The 19,587-nt window shown below is 43.5% G+C and overlaps 1 protein-coding gene across 12 annotated transcripts in view; it reads left to right on the plus strand.

Annotated features, from left to right (window-relative positions):
* Window positions 1-19,587, plus strand: part of MAP2K5 (mitogen-activated protein kinase kinase 5) — a 262,303-nt gene that overhangs the window by 222,884 nt on the left and 19,832 nt on the right. For 3 of the 12 annotated variants that reach the window (XM_081511856.1, XM_081511855.1, XM_081511857.1), the window contains one exon: window positions 1,619-5,100. The exons of 8 other annotated variants lie outside the window; for them this stretch is intronic. In XM_081511856.1, coding sequence (XP_081367982.1) covers window positions 1,619-1,651 — 33 coding nt within the window. In that variant the 3' untranslated portion in view covers window positions 1,652-5,100. Of the gene's footprint in view, window positions 1-1,618; window positions 5,101-19,587 lie in introns of those variants that run through there. One more of the 12 variants, XR_014060034.1, reaches the window with a different exon arrangement.

A 19,587-nucleotide genomic window follows, 5' to 3' on the forward strand; every position in this document is an offset into this window, starting at 1 on the left:
TAGTCAGCATATTAAGTTTTTAGTGCAATCCTAGAGGAAATTCTGAATGTGCCGTGGCGTCCTCTTGGATTCATGTAGAATGAAATTAGATTGGCTGTAAAAGATCAAGTTAATGTGAATCTTTAGTCTTTCCTCAGAAAGAGGCAACTGTAAGGCTGCAAGTGCTGTGTTCTCAGCTCCAAGGCCGCTTTCTTTGATTACAAATGACAGTTTTTAGTCAAGCAGGGAGAGGAACAGAGTCGTTCCCTAACAAATTCCCAAATGGTCATTTATTTAGTACAGATTGTTGATTTGACAATGCACAAGCTGTTAGAATAACGTTAGCATCGAGCATTGGTAAATAATAATTATAGTCTACTCTTTCTGATGTTTTGCATACCATTCCTTGTCTCTAGATTATTGCAGTCAGGACAAATTCTGATCAGTTTTCTCTCACCACTTTAAATAATAAGCATTTTATGATATCAGTTCAAAGGTTTTTAGCCTTTGTATTTCATCCTTATAAATACTCTAAACACCCAAACTTCTGTGTAATACAGTTTTCATCCCCAAATATAATATAGCAGTATGTTTCCCTTTTACATCATATGTACTTTCCAGGAAGGTAGTTTTCTTCTTCATGTTACCCCTGGAGCAAAATCTCAGTTTTCAGGGTAGTTTCAAGTTAAAGTTCACCCCTAAAACCCCTGCAATTTGTAACTGTGCAGGTTGCATGTCTAGAATAAACTCATCTATTTTTTTTCTTTTTTTTTGATGGGGAGGTGTCTGATGGTTGGGAAATTCATGCAGTTAGTCACATTTGAGAAAACTTGGAACAGGTTCTAGAGATGGAGACCCATTTACCTTGTACATTATCATGCTATGGCTGGATAGCTCAGCTATTAAAACAAAGGAATAGGGTTTCATAAAACAGATATATATTTGTAAATGCATGTTTCAATGCTGCAGTGAGTTGGCCACTTATAAATAAAACATCTACAGATCGTACATACACTCATAAATGCATCCGGATGTCTGTGTTGGTGGGGAACACCACTCCAGGGTGGCAAGTTGTAAAGACAAGGCTGAAGGGCGCGTCCTGTCAGTGCCTTGGAAGCCAGCATACGTGGCTGGCTGTGTGTGTGGAGAGAGACAAGGGAGACATATTCCGATATATCTCTTTACAACTATACACCCTGATGTGTGCTGTCCCACATTTTTAATTAATAAATATCAATAAATCAATAAGATACAATGAAAAATTTAGTCACAGGAAGCACCATCCTATACTTAATTTAACATTATTTCTAGTACTGCTCACAGTTTGATTTGAGTGAGCTTATTCCCCTAGGTATAGCAATAGTGAGGCACACCCTGCCTTAGTACAGCCTCAGTGAGGGGACAGGAAACAAAGAAGTGTGTGTGACACTTCTGCAGTCAAGGGGGTTGGGCCCAAATATTGGACCCCCTAGGGGATAAGAAAGAAAGAGGGCTGTCCCTGGCTTGAGGAACCTGAGTCACAGCCTAGGGATCCCCTTAAAGGAGCCAGTCTCTTTCTTCCTTCTAGCATATTAATGGCTTTAATTTTTCCTTTTCTCTCTCTGTCTACAACCTATTTGACGGTGCTCCCATCTGGAAGCTGAGAGCATTCTCTGGAATGCATGAACTGTAGAGCCCATTTGTCACTGTGGGTGGGGGCCTGCCTTTCACAGAAAGAGCAGTTTATCTCCCAAGCCCGGTGACTCCAGCCAGCAGGATACCAACATGGTCTGCACAGCTTGGGCCGCATCGGCTGTGAAGACTGCAGAATTGTTGAGATTTCCCTATGGGCCTGCATTTTCTAGATCAAAGGGAGAACATCAGAGGTGAAGTTGGATAGAAATATCAAAAGTTACAGACTCATCAAGAAACTCTTACATGAACTTGAGTGTGTTCCTGACAAGTCTCGGCCTTAGTAAATGAGAATATAGGGAGAGGTGTGCTGAATCGCCCACACCTCTCAGCCTGGGCTGTGCATGTAGCAGTTGCTCAAGTGGTTTTTGTCGCTTTATTTGGTGGAGTCACTTTACATATGAGAATACTTGAGTCTTAAAAATCATCATCTTTGCAGTTTTTGACCATGTCATTCTTAAAAGATGAAATGTAAAACTCAGGTTTAGGCTCTAGAGTGTTAGAACTCATTTAGCCGTTTATTTAATTCTCCCTGCTTTGCAGGGTTATTCCTAAGATGGCTACAATTTTTCTGTTCTAAGTGGAAATGTCTTAAAATTGGACTAAGAAATTCCCTTGATGTTCACATTTGGGGGAGCCAGCCAGGATCCACATGAACTGGTACTGTTTTCTGGCACATAGCCCTTAAGCTACATAAAGAATTAACTCAGAATTCTCATCATTGGCATCCACATCATCTTGGGAGATCTCAGAAGCAGGTAGACAACTGAATTCGGTAGATACATACAGACTATTATGTGCAGAGTCCTGTGCTAGACTCAGCAGAAGATACAGAGTATGCCTCACAAATACAGTGTTGCAGAGGATAAGGCACCTATACAAGTAACTAGAATAAACTAACTACTAGAAAAGAATTGCAGAGGTCTGTGGGGATCCACGAAATGGGGAAAAGCTATATGGAGAAGGTACCATTTGAAAAGGGCCTTTGGAGTTTGGATTGAATTTTAATAGAGTTTGCAAGGAGTCATTCTGTGCAGAGGAAAGGATGGGCAAAGCATGAGTGTGTCGAGTTCCCCAGACCTTTTCAGGGCAATGTGAAACCTCCAGTGCTGCTGGAACAGAAATCCCATTGACACTGGCCTCTTGGAGTCACAAACCCTCAAAGGCTGGGTTCAGATAGACAATATATTCACCACATGCTGGGCAATCTGTTAAGAAATTCCACTTCTAGTAGAAGGAACAGTAGTATCCAGGTCTGAAAACTTTGACTTGACATAGAAGCAGCACACCCACCCATCAGTAACTTTTTTCTTGAGTAAATTCTCCTGAGTGGACTCCTACTGACTTATAGGGAAGTCCTTTATCCTTGGGGAAGATCTTCTCTCTCCTCAGTGCCTTAAGAGTTATGTCATGAGTAACTCTTCAAGTTATTGTTTAAAGCTAGTTATTGCTAACTGTAAGCAAAGGAAAACCAGCCATGCAGGCAGCGAAGAACATTCAGACAGATAGGAACCCCCAGACACACACTCTTTCTGCTCCTCTGATGATGATTCCATAATTAACCCAATTTTAAGTCACCCTGATATAAAGCACAGAAAAGACCTACATCAGCGCTGCCCCAGCTCTGTGACTGAAGACCAACAAACTTAGAAAACTAAGTTTCCACACTGCAGAAACTCTGAGGAAGTGGCAGACAGTGTTCGGAGGCTTCAGACAACCAAGCAAGGATGTTCCAGCTTCTGTGGGGAAAGGGCAGCCTCTGCCAGGCGGAAAGAGTTGATGGGATTGCAACAAGAGGGGAGAGGATGGTGATGTGCAGGCAGTGAGGAAGGTTTCCCAAATGTCAACCATCAGATTGAGGGAAGCAAAACATTAAGGATCCTACCCCTGCGTTTAGGGAGAGAGGTGACCTGAGATGGAGGCATGGAGATGGAGAGGTGTGTGGCTGGCTGGGCTATTCAGATTATATGTTTACATATTTTTAAGTAAAAGGCACAGGGTGAGCAACCTTTCTGTATAGACCATTTGTATAGACCACAGAGAATTCGTTCTGAGGAATTAACCTTCCTTCCAGGTTCCTTTACAGTGAAGGTAAGGCTGATTTAGCAGAGAAGCCTCCCTTCCCTGGTCAGCAGCTCCCCAGTCCCTCCCCCCTTGCTGTGTCCTCATCTGAGAATGAAAGGGATGGACTAGATCAGCAGTGCTTGACCTAGGGTCAGTGACTTCCGGAAGTCTGTTAGAGCCCCTGAAATTACTCCAAAATCATACATGCTTGTGGGGATATGCGTTTTTTTTTTTAAGAGAAATTCATGGCTGTCATCAGTTTTTCAAAGGGAGACCGTGACCCTAAGTGATTGTTCAGCTCCTCACTTCCCACTTTGATCACAGAAGCTCTGTGGCCAGCACCCAGCGAGCTGCTCGGGAGGGAGGCCTTCATTTGGAGGGTGAAATGGGAGGGAAGGAAAGGGATGGGCCCTCCCTGTGAGACTCAGCCGGCCGGGCTTCCCACCAGTTGTCAGGCGGCCCTTTAACCTCTCAGCCTATCCTGAATGTGGGCCTTTACTCAAGCTAGGACGGTGTGGGCCATGGGCATCTATGCAGTTACAATTTAGGTTCAGAGCGCTGTAGATCTTTCTATGCATTTAGAGTGTTTCCAGAAGCTTTCCGTGTCTAAGCTCTATTTAATGGAATCTATGCATAGTAAGTAATCAGGTCAGAAGAAGCCGCCTCCCGGTTTGAGATCAATCGCTGGCTAATACTTTATCTAGGCCACTTTATTATCTCATGCTGATCTGATTGCCATTCTCTTCCTCCTTTGTACCGTGCGCTTCGGCTGTGGTACAAGTACGTATCACATACATATTAAAAACATATACCCATTCTATCTGTATGTAAATGTGTGAGGCACAGCTGGATATTGCAGAGGAGTTTGATTTACTAATAGTTATTATCTGTTCTAGCTGTTCAGTGGCAGAGAGAATTTCAGAGAAACAAGCTGGCGCAGAAATTGTCTTTATGCCATTACGATACTGCTTTAGTAATTGTTTAAAAACATGGGTTTACTCCTCCGGTTCTCATAATCATGCCTGTTACTTTGTGCATTTCCTGGTACATTCCAGAGCAGGGCATCCTCCTTTAGCATTTCCTCAGGTTTGGTTTTCCACTCAGGCACCTGAGAAGAAACACAGAGTGCAGTTTGCAATTGAAATTTGACATTTTGCTTAGAAAGCAAGTAAATAGCGGGGCTGGAAACCCCAGAGAAGCAAGTATGGGTCTTGAGGGAGGAGCGTCAGTTATAATCAAAATAGTGCTTTTAGAAAGATTTTTTCCCCCCTTCGTCTGAATTCCAGCAGCTGCCAACTTGAAGGCATCTCATTTCTCAGAAAAGGCTTTATGTACTGGAGGTGGTATTGTTTGGGGGCTAATAAACACCAAACTGTTCTAGAAAAATCTGTTTAAACATTTAATTACTTGCAAAGAGATGTTAACTTGTTTAACTCCTCTAAATTACATTGTCACTGGTAGCTTTTCTGCTTATCCAAAACCTGATTATAATTGCATTTTCAGATAGGCTGGTGTGTTGTTCTCTAAGCGAATCCAGGTATGTGATAAATTGGGCAGGGTCCCTTTTAAAAATCGGAAAAACCATCATGTTAGGATTTTTGTCTCCAGCACTCAAATTCCAGTGTGACTTCTGGGTTCAGACCAAATGGCTTTATTATGGGACTCAAACCCACAGAATGCACTGGATGGTTAAGGAGGTGATTGTAGTCAGGCTGTTGCAATAGGGAGAATGTTTCTTAGTGAGGAGTGTCCCAAAGCAAAGGGAGGGAGCCCAGATTATGGAGGCAGGTGAACCAGGGAGTTAGCCGCCAGCCTTACGGAAGGATGGACAGAGGTCTTATCTCTGTGAGAGCAGCTGGTCTTTGGAGCTAACGTGGGAGTAGGGAGATTCCTCACTTGTTACTGCTTTCTGGGAGCCCAGGACTCAGATAAAATTCAGCATTGTCACTATATTCTACTAACTGGACCAAAGATGAAGTTCCACTTTATTTTGGTCCAGTGCTTACTGAGTCCCTAAGCACAAAAATGAGGAAAGGCACATTTCCACACACACACCCCTTGCCCAGTGCTCGTGGACCATGTGCTTGTAATCTAAGCTTTTTAAGCTACTAGTGATGGTTTAATAAGCAATTCTGAACTTTGTGGTAGTTTACTACCTTTAGCTAATTTGCTGCATCACATGGACCATGTATTAAAAATAGACCATTAGGGCCAGACTTACGTGTATGTCTAGCCACCAGTTCTTGCAGACACCATTTTTGGTTTTGGTTTTTCTTTGGGAAGTGCACATCAGCTCATTGGCCAAGACACCCCAAATTTGCAGAGGGAAACTGGATAATATTGAAACTTCAACTAAATATTTTCTCCGAGCACAAAAGACATCACAGAAGCCCGGGGGCTGCACATAGGGTCCAGTTGACAACCAGGTAATGAATTTTTTATTATTATTATTTTCAAGTTTTAAAGGCCATTAAAATCATCTGTTTTGTGTCTGCTTATAAATATGAAGGCACTAGTAAGAAGTTGATTTTAGTTTTTAATTGCACATAATTACAACGGCAGAATCACTGTCTGGATGCTTGAGATCACACTGAATCAGACAGCTTTAATTTGAATTTTTGATGACATGTTAGCACTTCAGCAAGAACAGAGAGATTATAACCTCAGAAAGTAAGCTTTGTTTTTTCGTGGATGTAACGCCTTAATCTTTTCACCAGACTTTAGCAGATAAATGCATGTGTATACGTGTGAATGTATTTGTATATATGCACATAACCATAGAGATACAGATAGATAAAAATCTGTCATTCCTTGATCATAGTGATCTGACAGCTTTAATTTCCCAGTTAAGGATAACTTTTTTCCTCCATCAGTCAAGTCCGATCTCTTAATATGGTGATGATTTGCCTGTTTAAAACTGCGATTTTTGAACCCCTGCCTGCAAGTCTTCTTATTTTACTGAACTGACTGCCATCTTCCCAGCATCATTTCAGGGCACAATGGGGCTGCATAGCCCTGACCACAGGAGCAGTTTGATTACCTTGGATGCAGTCAAGTGCAACAGTGGAGCCTCTTTTCAGTGTTCTGCCACATTCACCCAGGCTAAGCTGGGTCTTCTGAATATATTATGCATTTGTTCCTCCTTTGGCGTTCCTCAGTTCACAGGGAGTTTCTGTTATTTGGGTGGTGGCCTCGGCCTAGAATGCCCTCCTCTCCACTGTCCTCAAACTGCTCCTTCCTCCTCCCTGCAGCTTTCCCCACTCCTCTGTTTCACAGTGCTTGCTCCCTTCTCGGAATCCCTCCACCGTTTATTGTCTCTAACTTGAAACAGCACTTCATCACGTAAAATATATATTCATGGTATATTCACAGCTTGGTCCATGTGGTACAGGGGTTCCTAACCCGTCAGAATCATCTGAGTGGGTTTTAAAAGAAACTGCCCAGATCCCAACCCAGGTGAGAGAATCTCCGGCATTTGGACCAAGGAGCAGGTACTGGGGGCTCTTTTTGTTGCTGCTGCTTTTAAAAACTGCCCAAGTGAAACTCACTGGTTTGACACCGTTTTTTCTCCTTACAAGTAGATTGTGAGTTCCTTAAAAGAAGAGCCTGATCTTTAATTCAGTTCTTAGCTTAGTCGTATGTGGCTGTCATTCAGGCATGTTCTCTGCTCTGACTAAAAGAAGAGAAAGCACTATCGATTATTCTTTGCATGTGCCACTCATTCTAATTCATTGTAATAAAACACTGTATTAGACATAAAGACAAATATGACATCATGTGTCTCTGTTCTCTAGGAACTCAGAGTAAACTTGTCTTGGAGAAACTCACCCAAGAGCAAACCATCCTGGGCTCTGATATTCAGTATGAGTTAGGATGGCCACACTAGAACTACAGGGCCTGATCAGAGATTCGTGTTTGACTTTCTGCTATGAGAGATCATGTGGGAAAATCACTTGGTGCCAAAATAATAGAATTTCTGGGACATCACATTGTTTGCTTGGATCCCATTCACAGCTTTTAATGACCAGTACAGCCAGACCAATCAGAACAGGCACCAGGGCTCTGCTGTCCACCTTGGAAGGACAGGAAGAGCAAGAAAGTGTGAAGCAGGCCTTGTTCAGAGCACCTGTGATCTTTGGTGTGTGTTCTGACCACTTGAGAATTCACCTTTGACAGTTCATTCCAAGTCAAGAGGTCATTAGAGAGTCAAGACTTAGAGGAGACCACGTGGCCAGCACCATGTTTTTCAGGTGAGATTGATGGCAGGGGACCCCTAGGTCTTCTATCTATCACCATATCAGATGTGGGCCACCCTGCCCCCCAGTCCTCGGGAATAATAGATTAGGCTGAAAAATCCAGAGTCATTCAGCCACTTGGGTGGGGGGGGGGAATATAAAACAATCCTGAAGCCCAGTTTCTATGATTTGGGAATTGCTGTTGAAAGCAGCAAACTTGTTTTCCTGTAAGTACACTCCAACAAGAGCTTCCCTGGTGGCTCAGTGGTAAAGAACCCACCAGCCAATGCAGGAGACACAGGTTTGATCCCTGGGTCCGGGAGATCCCCTGGAGGAGGAATTCGCAACCCACTCCAGTATTCTGGCCTGGGAAATCCCATGGACAGAGAAGCCTGGTGGACTGCAGTCCAGGGGGTCGAAAAGAGTCGGACACGACTTAGCAACCAAACAGCATCATCAACAGCACTCCAATAAATCGATGGAATACTTATCAATAATGAATGAGTCTAGCTAGGAATTTCAAGGGCTGGAAAATTATTAGAAGCTGCCTATTTACAGTTGTAACCAGCTGGATTTGTTTAATGGGTTGTTTGCTTTTTAATTTGTAGCAGTTTCAAGAGAGACCTTGGGGGACCAGGAGCTGTGTGGTTTCAGTGAGGCCTTCTGTAGACAGCTATTTGGGGGGTCAGATCTGCCTGCAGATAACTTGAGGTTCGCTTGGCCGTTTAAGAGACTGCAGAAAGGCAGCAGAGACATTTGGGCCTTCTGTCCTCTATTTAATTTTCGAGATTAGAATTAAACATTAGGCCATGGTCTACCGAGAGACATTTGCCAGAGCGTGGACTAGTTTCTTTCCAGTATCCTGGTTTACTGTTTCTCCACTCTCTTAGTATAAATGGTCACTGATTCTGAAGTAAGAGAATAAGTTACCATTCGTTTATTCGTGCAAAGGTTCCCTGGACACAAATAAAAATGGAATTTTCAAATGTAACCCGATTAACTCTTTTAATTGTATGCCAATAGCCTGTGTGTGTCGCAGCTCCCTCAGACTGCTTCTGAATGACCCGCATCTCTTTCTAAACTTGGGGGTGGGGGAGGGGGATTCAATTAATAGGAGGACTTTCTCATTGTGGGACTGGTGTGGAGTTGACAAAAATTTGTATACATAGGGTACATTTTTCCACTTAAGAGGGCTGTGCTGAGACATTTTTAATTGGATTTTCATGGTGATTGACAGCATTTGATTATGACAGTAACTTTATTTGGCTGGACTGCTTTAGCCTCTTGTTCAGATTTTTCCATCAAAGCTCCTTTTTATCCTCTGAATCCCCAGTGGAGCAGCAGTCATTGTGGAAGAGCCTTTTAGCACCTTTGTTGTAGCCATCCCTGGTGATGATTGGGCCCAGCTGGTAGTAGATAAGAAAATGTTCCTTTCACAAAGAGGCTGTCTCTCCTGCCTCTGCGGTTTCAATAATTTTAAGAGCCCCCAAAACCTGTTGAGGATTAGAAGTAGCTTTAGATGTGAAATGAGTGTTAAGTATTAGTAATCGGGAGATTAGGGCCCCAGGGACAATGAGAAATAAACAACTGCAATTAAAGCAAATCTGCCGATGTAAACAAAATTTAGCAGAAACAGATGCCCTAACCATTTTGGGGGCTTGATTTGAGGGCACTAAGGAATCGATTTTTGTCTTGTTTACACTTTCAAACCCCTGTGATATACTGGAAGCCTGAATATTTCATACAGCCTGATTTTAGTTAATTTTTTTTTCAGCGCCTCACAGTAGGCGCCTCTCTGCTCGCAGTGACCAGGCCTGAGTTTATTCAGCATTCACAGGGAGCAGCTAATTGTCTATGAAGGGCCCCCGTGTTTAAATGGGCTTGACAGGAATTTAAATTTTGTTTCAATCAACCCCTGTGCTCACAGCCTGCTCCAGTTTCTAATTTTTAAATTAAACATGATTTTTTTTTTAAGCCACAGGCTTGCCTCTGGAATACTCTCACTCTCGGGAAGGCAAATCAGCAGCCCTGGAATGCTGGCGTTTGCAGGGCTTGAGGCGCCAGCTCCAGGGCTGGAAAGTTCTTTCTCCTAAACGAGCTTTTCCTCCCCCTGTCAGGGAGGTCAGCAGAGCCCTGGCTGGGCAGCTCAGCTTCCTGCCTTTGGAAATGGCCCCCTTTCCAGCTCACCTGTGCAGGGAGCAGTGCGTGTCATCTGGAAAGTGGGTTAAGTACCAAAGGCAGGCATGAGGCTAGCTTTTCCAGGGCTGACTGAATTGTAACCCACTGCACGTTTGTATTTCAGCAGCCTCTTCTGGTCTTGTGAGACAGGGAGAGAATGTCACACCTATGTGTCTCAGCACACACCCACCCTTCTTTGTTGAGTGTCTGCTCTGGGCAGAGCATCCTGCCTGATGCCGAGGAAACAGTTTGTCAATCTTGCATCCTGCCTTCAATCAGCTTCCAGCCTAGCAAGGAATATGAGGACATGAGCAGCCAAGTGCAGGGTAGATAGACTCTCCAAAGGCCCTTCTGCACCTACTCCTGCCCACCTTCACCTGGCCCTCCACCTCACTGCGCTCCTGTACACGCAGTCTATGCCCTAACAGTCGACAGTCCATTAATGCATGAGACATCCTCACGTGGTCATATCTTTGCACGTGCTGTTTCTTCCATGAAGAATGCACTTTCCTTACACGCATGTGGTGAACTCCTACTCAGCCTGCAAAACCCAACTGGCTCAGCCTCTGTGAAGCTTTCCCAGGCCTCCTTCAGTAGGGCTGCTGGCTTCCTGTTGTGTGTCACCCTTCTTTCTGGCCAAGTTCCTCTATCAGTGCTTTCTTCACACTTTGTGGCAGTAACGTAACAGGCCATAAGCAAGACCACGGGTTCCTAGAGGGAAAGATCAGGTCATCTTTATCTTTGTACCTCAGCATTTAGCCCAATCCCTAGCCCCACGTTGAATGCTCAGTAAATAATTATTGAATTGAAGTGATATGAATTTAACAGGTACAATGAGCTCTGAGAACGGCAAGATTTCTTCCAGCCAGGGTTGTCTGGGGAGGCTTTGTGAATGGGGTCACAACTGAGCCACGTGTTGCAGGACATTGGGGTATTTTTGTGAATGTATTACTTTCTGCACATACGTGAGACACAGCTTATATCTAATATCCACACTAGTCAAAATCCATACTACACCTATTTTCTCTGAAATTACTTGAAATTGGAGCAACTGTTGCATACAACTTGTGGCTGCAGATAAATTCAGAAAGTCTTCTAATTTTTAACCTTAAAGAAAGAAAAGCTTACTTTAGAGAGAAAAATTAAGCTTAACAGATCACATTTTAAATACACGTATTTACAGAGATCTTTTGTATATCTTATCTCATTTGATATTCACACAAACACTATGAAGATTATTCTTATTCCTGTGTTACTGATACATTGAACTGGGGCTCAGAGAGGATAATTGACTTGCCTAGAGTCACACAGCCAGGAAGAATATAGGACTGTTCTGCACTACATCAAAGCTAATATGTATTGGTGTATAGTGGGCAGAGGGTTGTTAGTATGGTTGTGACAGTTGCAGCTAAGCCAATCCAAAACAAAACTAAAACAGACACCCCACAAAGAAACGTAGAATGTCAACAGTTTGTGCTTGTTCATCCTTCCAGGATGCTACTCAGCTCACCCCTTTTATTCCCCTCCACCTTGGCCTCGTCCTGCATCTGCAGGGCCGTGGTTGGAGCAGAGAGCTGGTGTCTGGACACAGCGGCTGGGGCCTGGCTGGGGCCTAAACCTCAGTACAAATAAACCAAGTAGCAAGAGAGGAAGTAGTCACCAGCAGTTTGCACCTGTCTGTTGTTTCTCTGAAGGGAAGCTGTGAAAATTTGTGAGCTCTTCCTTTTTGTCTTCATCAATCTGTGGCAAAAACTGAAGGCAGAGTATGTTCTGCAGTTTATCTGGCCACAAAACCTTCTCTCCTTTTTAGTTTACTATCACAGTTACAGAAATGAGCAGCTTCTAAGCGATATTACTCTTTGAGTTTTGGAGACTTTTTTTAACTCAGCAAACCTTATTGAGCACGTTCTATATGTGGAATAGGTTGCTAGGTGCTATAGTTTAGTGTTACTCAGATACAGACCATGGACTAATGGTAATATCGGAACAGTTTCTTGAACACAAGATGAGGAGTTTGTGCTAGAATATAAATCAAGCACGTGTGGAAGTTTTCTGTTTAATTCACCTGACAGTTTTTTATAGCAAAATTTTCTCTGTGAAGAAGCTGTGTGCTGATTTACTTCATGGCATAGCTTCTTATCTTCTTGCAAACTAGTAGCAAGTGGCTCCCAGAACAATTACTTGAGTTGGACAGCTGTAGGAATACAGAGACTGATGAAACACCAATCTTGCCCTCCAGGAGCTTAACAGTGTGGAGAGGAAGACACTGCACCCCCTGCAGCTGGCACAGTTGTTGTTTAGTCAGTCAGTGTTGTCCGACTCTCTGCAACCCCATGAACTGTAGCCCTCCAGGCCCCTCTTTCCATGGGATTTCCCAGGCAAGAATGCTGGAATGAGTTGCCACTTCCTTCTCCAGGGGATCTTTCTGACCCAGGGATCAAACCCGTGCCTCCTACATTGGCAGGTGGGTTCTTTACCACTGAGCCAGCTGGCACAATACAAGGCACAAAGTAGCTGTTCAGTAATCTCTCTTGACTGGATGATCAAAAAGAACTAAATAAAAGACACTCTTCAGAAGGAGAAAAAAATATTCACAAATATATCTGATGAGGGATTAATATCCAAAATATATAAGGAACTCATACAACTCAAAAGCAAGAAAAACAAACCAATTTAAAAATAAGCAAAGGAGGACTTCCCTGGTGGTCCAGTGGTTAAGAACTTGCCTGCCAATACAGGGGAAATGGGTTCAATCCCTGGTCCAGGAAGATTCCACATGCTGCAGAGCAACTAAGCCGTGTGTCAGCCCCCGCTCACTGCAACCAGAGAAAGCCTGTGCACTGCAGTGAAGACCCAGTGCAGCCTTAAATAAATAATAAAAATTTAAAATAAAAAAGTTAAATAGGCAAAGGACCTGCATAGACGCTTTTCCAAAGAAGCTATACGAATGGCCAACAAGTACATCACTAATTATGGAGGGAAATGTAAATCACAACCATAATGAACATATCACCTCATGCTTGTTAGAATGGCTGTCATCAAAAAGATAAGAGATACGTGTTGGCAAGGATGTGGAGAAAAGGGAACCCTGTGTACTGTTGGTAGGATTGCAAACTGGTAAGGCTACTCTGGAAAACAATATGGAGCTTCCTTAAACAATGGAAAATAGGGCTGTCATGTGATCCAGCATTTCCATTTCTGGGACTGTATCTAAAGGAAGCAAAAACAGTAAATCAAAGAAATACCTGTACCCCCATGTTCATAGCAGCATTACTTACGATAGCCAACACATGGAAACAACCCAAGTATCCATCAACAGATGAGTAAGTAAAACAGTTGTGAGACAGATACACATATATACACAATGGAATATTATCCAGCCATAAAAAAGGAAATTCTGCCATTAGCAACAATATGGATGAATCTTTAGGGCGTTATGGTGTTTGAGGTAAGTTAGACAATGACAAAGACAAAATCTCATATGTGGAATCTTAAAAAAAATTTCATAGGAAAAAGATTTGTGGTGATTGGAGGCAAAGGAAGGGTGCATTGGATAAAAGTGGTCAAAAGGTACAAACTTCCAGTTGTAAGGTAAGTAAGTACTGGAGATGGGGTGCACAATATAATGACTATAGTTAACGTGATATATTTGAAAGTTGTTAAGAGTAAATCCTAACTGTTTTCATCATAAGGAAAAAAACATTGAGCTTGCCTGGTGGCCCAGTGGTAAAGAATCCATGTGCCAGTGCAGGAGACACGGGTTCGATCCCTGGTCCTAGAAGATCCCACCTACCACAGAACAGCTAAGCCCACGCGCCTCAACTGTTGAGCCTGTGCTCTGGAGCCCAGGAGCCACAGCTGCTGAGCGCATGAGCCGCAACTACTGAAGCCTACATCCCCTAGAGTCCTTTTTCTGATTGTTCTAAGATCACGAGGATGAATCTTGTCTCCTAGACAGCAGGGGAGGGGCTGATAGTGGGCAAGTAGTTAAAGCCTGAGGTGGCTGTACCGCTCCTCCAGAGTCCTGTCCCTAGCCCCAAGCTGCTCAGCAGGAACCAGCGCATCACTCCCCACCTCCCGACACTTTGCTTTCCCTCCACCTGCAGATTGTGACTTGTTCATAGGATTTGTCGTTCAGTCGCTCAGTCGTGTTCAGCTCTTTGCGACCCCAAGGACTGCAACACACCAGGCTCTCCTGTCCTTCCCTAGCTCCCAGAGTTTGCTCAAACTCATGTCCGTTGAGCCGATGATCCCATGACCCCACTCATTTCTATAACCATGGTTGTAGATGTGGAAAGGTGTGTGGCTGACAACCAGCAGGACATACTCTGTCCTCTGTGTGTGAAGTGTGGAGAGGCCATAGATGGGCTCTCGATCTTGAAAGTAAGTCTGTTGTGAACATAAGATGAGAAGCAACATGGCAGATTGGAAAGAGCATTGATCTGCGTTATCAGAAGACGCGATTTCAGGTACAGCCTCTGCCTCTCCTGGGTAATCAACAGTTACTTAGCTTAACTGAGCCTCAGCTTCTTCATCTATAAAATGACAGTAGTAATACCAATCTTGAAGGGTGGGTATTTTCCCTATTAAAATAGTTTGTGAAAGTGTGTAAACTATTAAGTGCTAAATATGTAGGGGCACTAAATCCTTTAGCCTCTTTGGGTCATGATTTGTCTCATCTGATGTTCCTGGGCATGTCTGATCAGTAGCTTCTTGAAAGACAAATATGTTTAGTGGCACTTAATGCGATCTAGAACAAATAAACATAAGTTAAACATTTGTAGTAGTGTCTAATGAATTGGTAGTTTCTTAGGGATAGACAGATCTCTGTGAGTTGTTTTTCCCCAGGCATTATAAGGAGAAGGCAATGGCACCCCACTCCAGTACTCTTTTGCCTTGAAAATCCCATGGATGGAGGAGCCTGGTAGGCTTCAGTCCATTGGGTCGCTGAGTCGGACACGACTGAGCGACTTCACTTTCACTTTTCACTTTCATGCTTTGGAGAAGGAAATGGCAACCCACTCCAGTATTCTTGCCTGGAGAATCCTAGGGACTGGCGAGCCTGGTGGACTGCCGTCTATGGGGTCGCACAGAGTCGGACACGACTGAAGCGACTTAGCAGCAGCAGCAGCAGCAGCAGGCATTATAAAGCCTTAACTTTTTGTATCAGTCCTCTAGTATCAGTATTATGAGCATCTTGTTGGAGGGATTATTATGAAACCGTTAAATAACAAGAATTTGCTGTCTGTGAAGTGCTGTGATGGGCTCAAAAGAAATGTAAGAAACGTACAGATCTTCAAGGAGCAGACTGGACACACCCAGAGGAGACATATAGAAAATGCAAGATAGGCTGTGTGCTGCTGATGTGCATGGTGCCAGGGCTCAGGACAGGGTGGCTGAGGGTGGTCAAAGGAGGCATCTCAGCTCCAGCCAGACCTGTAGGATTTGTCTGAAAATAGAAATTAAAAAATGGTGATTCTGGACTTTCCTTCCAATGCAGAGGATGCAGATCCCTAGTCAGGGAGCTAAGATCACATATGCCTTGCAGCCAAAAAATAATCCCAAACAGAAACAATATTATGACAATTCAATGAAGACTTTAAAAATGAGTCACATAAAAAAAAAGTCTTTTTTTAAAAGGAAGGGGTGGCTCAGCGGAGAGCCAGCTCCGGAAGGGCTTTGCACACCAGTGAGGAGTTGCAGCTGCAGGAAGTCACTGTTGGTTCTTAGGCAAGGCAGTGTTGTTCAGTCGCCAAGTCATGTCCAACTCTTTATGACCCCATGGACTGCAGCACACCAGGCCTCCCTGTCCCTCACTATCTCCCAGAGTTTGCCCAGGTTCATGTCCATTGAATCAGTGATGCCATCCAACCATCTCATCCTCTGTTGTCCCCTTCTCCTACTCTCAATCTTTCCCAGCATCAGGGTCTTTTCCAGTGAGTCGGCTCTTCACATCAGGTGGTCAAAGTATTAGAGCTTCAGCATCAGTCCTTCCAATGAGTATTCAGGGTTGGTTTCCCTTAGGATTGACTGGTTTGATCTCCTTGCTATCCACAGCAAGGCAGTGACCCCACCACAACAGGCAAACAGGCTACAGAGGACTGATCTCTGCTTGCTCCATGTGGACCAGACTCTCTTGCTGAAACTGATTTATAAATAGGGATGTTCTAATCCCCTGGCTCTTTCTGAAATTCCATGAAGTTCTCCAGCCAGAATAACAGGAAACCCAGTTCAGAGCCTGTAGCTTCTCGGCAGCGTGTCATTTGTCTCTCTTTCTGCATCTTCTTTTCAGTGTCCTTTCTGTCACTATCAGGGAAAATCATTAGTATGCTAATCTAGCTAGCCGTCATTTTAACACTGACCTTTGCTAACCTGCCTTTGCAATTTCAGGAACTACGTTTGACTTCTCTAAAAGTAACCTTAAATTGTAGTCTTGTAAGAATTCCAGAGCTGTATCCTTCACTCCTTCTTCTAATGAGGTTATGACCAAATGCTCATTATAATTGCTTTAGACTCCTTTTAATTTTCAAGCTTATTAATCATAAGAAGAGTTATTTAAAATTGCATAAATTAATCTTAGATTAAAAGCCCATCAAAGCCTCGAAACAATTAAGAATAAGTAGGATTTCCCTGGGGCAGCAAGTTTTATTTTAATATTGTAGTCAGGTGGATATCAGAACCTTGAAGTATGGTAGTGATTAATGTATGCAAAATTTAAATGAGATTTTTTTAAATGGCAAATCTAAATCACATATTGACCTAACTGTAGGCTTTAACTGCATTGCCTGTCATATATTTAAACTGTTTACTAATCAACATTTTAATTACAGCGTGTGTTGGCAGACCCTAGGACAAATAAAATCTAGCATTTTAAAATGTTGCTGCAAAGTCTGTTATCCAACAATAACAAGACTCTTTTATCGGGGAGAATGGAGGAATGAGAAAACAGCAAACTTCCTGAAGCAGTGTTGAGATTCTGCACAGATAGTCCTAAGGCGTGGGGTTGCCCCATCCTTCCTGGCCCCTACTCTCACCTTGTGATTCTGCTCATCTCAGACATCTCTTCATTCATGAAGTGCCTGCTGGGTTTCCTTTGAAGTCGTTTCATGTTTAATTGGGGAAATACTTCCCGTCATGTGTTCAAGCCCTGGTTGCCAAGCGTTGTTTACTTGAACAGTGTGGGTAGCCTGGGGTCCCTTGGCCCATCTCCTTTTGTGATGTGGAGACTAGATACTTCCAGAAATCCAATTCCACCTCAGAGTCAGCAGTCTTTTGTTTTGCCTTCCTCCCTGACCACAGCTAGGGTAAGGCAAGCTTTCCCAGCTTTCCCCAGGAAGGTGGTCATGGGCTGCATCAAAATCTGGAAAGATTTTCTCTATTTTACAAATACTGTTTCATTATCGAAAGTAGATGGGCAATAAGGTCACCTTGAACAAATTATTTTACCCCTCGAAACTTCAGTTCCCACATTACAGAAAGGGATGTGTGTATGTTAGTCGCTCAGTCATGTTTGTGACCCCAAGGACTGTTGTAGCTCACCAGACTCCTCTGTCCATGGAATTCTCTAGGCAAGAATACTGGAGTGGGTTGCCATTCCCTTCTCCAGGGGATCTTCCCAAACAAGGGATGAAACCCAGGTCTCCTTCATTGCAGGATTTCCCTGGTGGCTCAGACGGTAAAGCGTCTGCCTACAATGCGGGAGACCCAGGTTCGATCCCTGGTTCGGAAAGGTCCTCTGGAGAATGAAATGGCAACCCACTCCAATACTCTTGCCTGGAAAATCCCATGGGTGCAGGAGCATGGTAGACTACAGCCCATGGGGTCACAAAGAGTTGGACACGACTGAGCAACTTCACTTTCACTTTCTTTACTATCTGAGCCACCAGGGAAGCCCTTATAGAAAGGGATAATAGTGACCAAATTACTGCTTTTTCGTGTGTGAAAATCCAGACAAGATAAAGTGCATAAATCACTTAGCCTAGAAGTTAGGAAATAAGTTCCCCAAAATGTTTGCTCCTGCTCTCATCACTGACTTTCTAAAACTAGTGTTAAAATTATGTTTAAAAATTCAAAGAGTACAGAAGGATACAAAATACACCCTCAGCCCCACTCTCCAGAATTAAGCACTATTAATAGTAACTTGTGTGTCCTTCAAGAATTGTTAATTTTATTGTTCTGTACCTTACTTTTTTTGCTTATATCTTTGAGATCTGAGATCTTTCCATATCACATGAAAGTCTGTCTCATTCTGTTTAATGCGGCATGGTGTTCCATTATATAGATGTTTCATATTTATTTAACCAGGACCCTGCCATAAAACATTTTGGTGATTTCCAGACCTTTGCTCTTAAGCTGGTGACCATCTTTCTATATATATACGCCTTTACAAAATGGATATGAGAATTGCAGTTCCCCCTCACCTCTTTTGGAGCTTCCCAGGTGGCCCAGCAGTAAAGAATCCACCTTTGATGAAGGAGATGTGGGTCCCATCACTGGGTCAGGAACATCCCCTGGAGAAGGGAATGGCTGCCCACTCCAATATTCTTGCCTCGAGAATTCCATGGACAGAGGAGCCTGGCAGGCTACAGTCCATGGGATCATAAGGAGCTGGACACGACTGAGCACTCACCTCTTTTGCTACTAAAGTATTAGACATTAATCTTCACCTATCTGATCTGTGATAAATGGTATCCAGTTTTCATTTGCATCCTTTTTATTAAGCACGAAGTTTTTTTTCATGTGTATTGGCCATCACTATTTTTTTCACATACTATGTGCATTTTTCTTTTGGATAGGTTGTCTCTTCCTTTATCTTTTTGAGCCTTGATTTCCCCATCTAGAGAGTGAGGGAGGTAGGTGCACAGTCTCCAAGATCCCTTCTGCCTCTGGAGACTGAGGTTCCAGCCTGAGTGTCCTACGGGCAGCTTCTGCACTTCTACCAGAGGCGCCCTCTGCTTGTGACCTTGTCGAGCCCACATTGGGGTCGTGGGGCATGTAGCTGCGGGTGAACTGCAGAAGGGTCGTTTCCTTCTTTTGTTCAGTTATGCGTCTTCCTCTCTTAAAAAAACAGTCTTGGAAATTGCAAGGCAGAGCTGGGATTGAACTTCCATTAAAGCTGCCTGTAGACATCAGGAATATTTATTTTCTCTATTTGCTTTAAGCCTGGGAAGACTGTGTGGTTTTCTCAACACTGTCCTGATGGAGCCCTGACCAGCAAGCGTGCAATGCCCCTAGCCCTAACGTGCCATTAATGATAGGTTAATGTACAGTATAATGTTTTGGGGACTACGGGTTCATTACACTTCTGAGTGTGAGGTCTTTCCACAGAGCGCCCAAGGTCCCATTGCATTATATCATGCAATAAAAATACCCTTTTCATATCACACACTAATAAACTGTATTTGAAATGCTGTCTGAGGGCACTGCCGTCTTGTCTATAGGCTGTGCACGAGTGCAACAG

Source organism: Giraffa tippelskirchi, chromosome 7, assembly GCF_054371585.1.
Source record: "Giraffa tippelskirchi isolate mGirTip1 chromosome 7, T2T-mGirTip1v1.2.pri, whole genome shotgun sequence".
Lineage (NCBI taxonomy): Eukaryota > Metazoa > Chordata > Mammalia > Artiodactyla > Giraffidae > Giraffa > Giraffa tippelskirchi.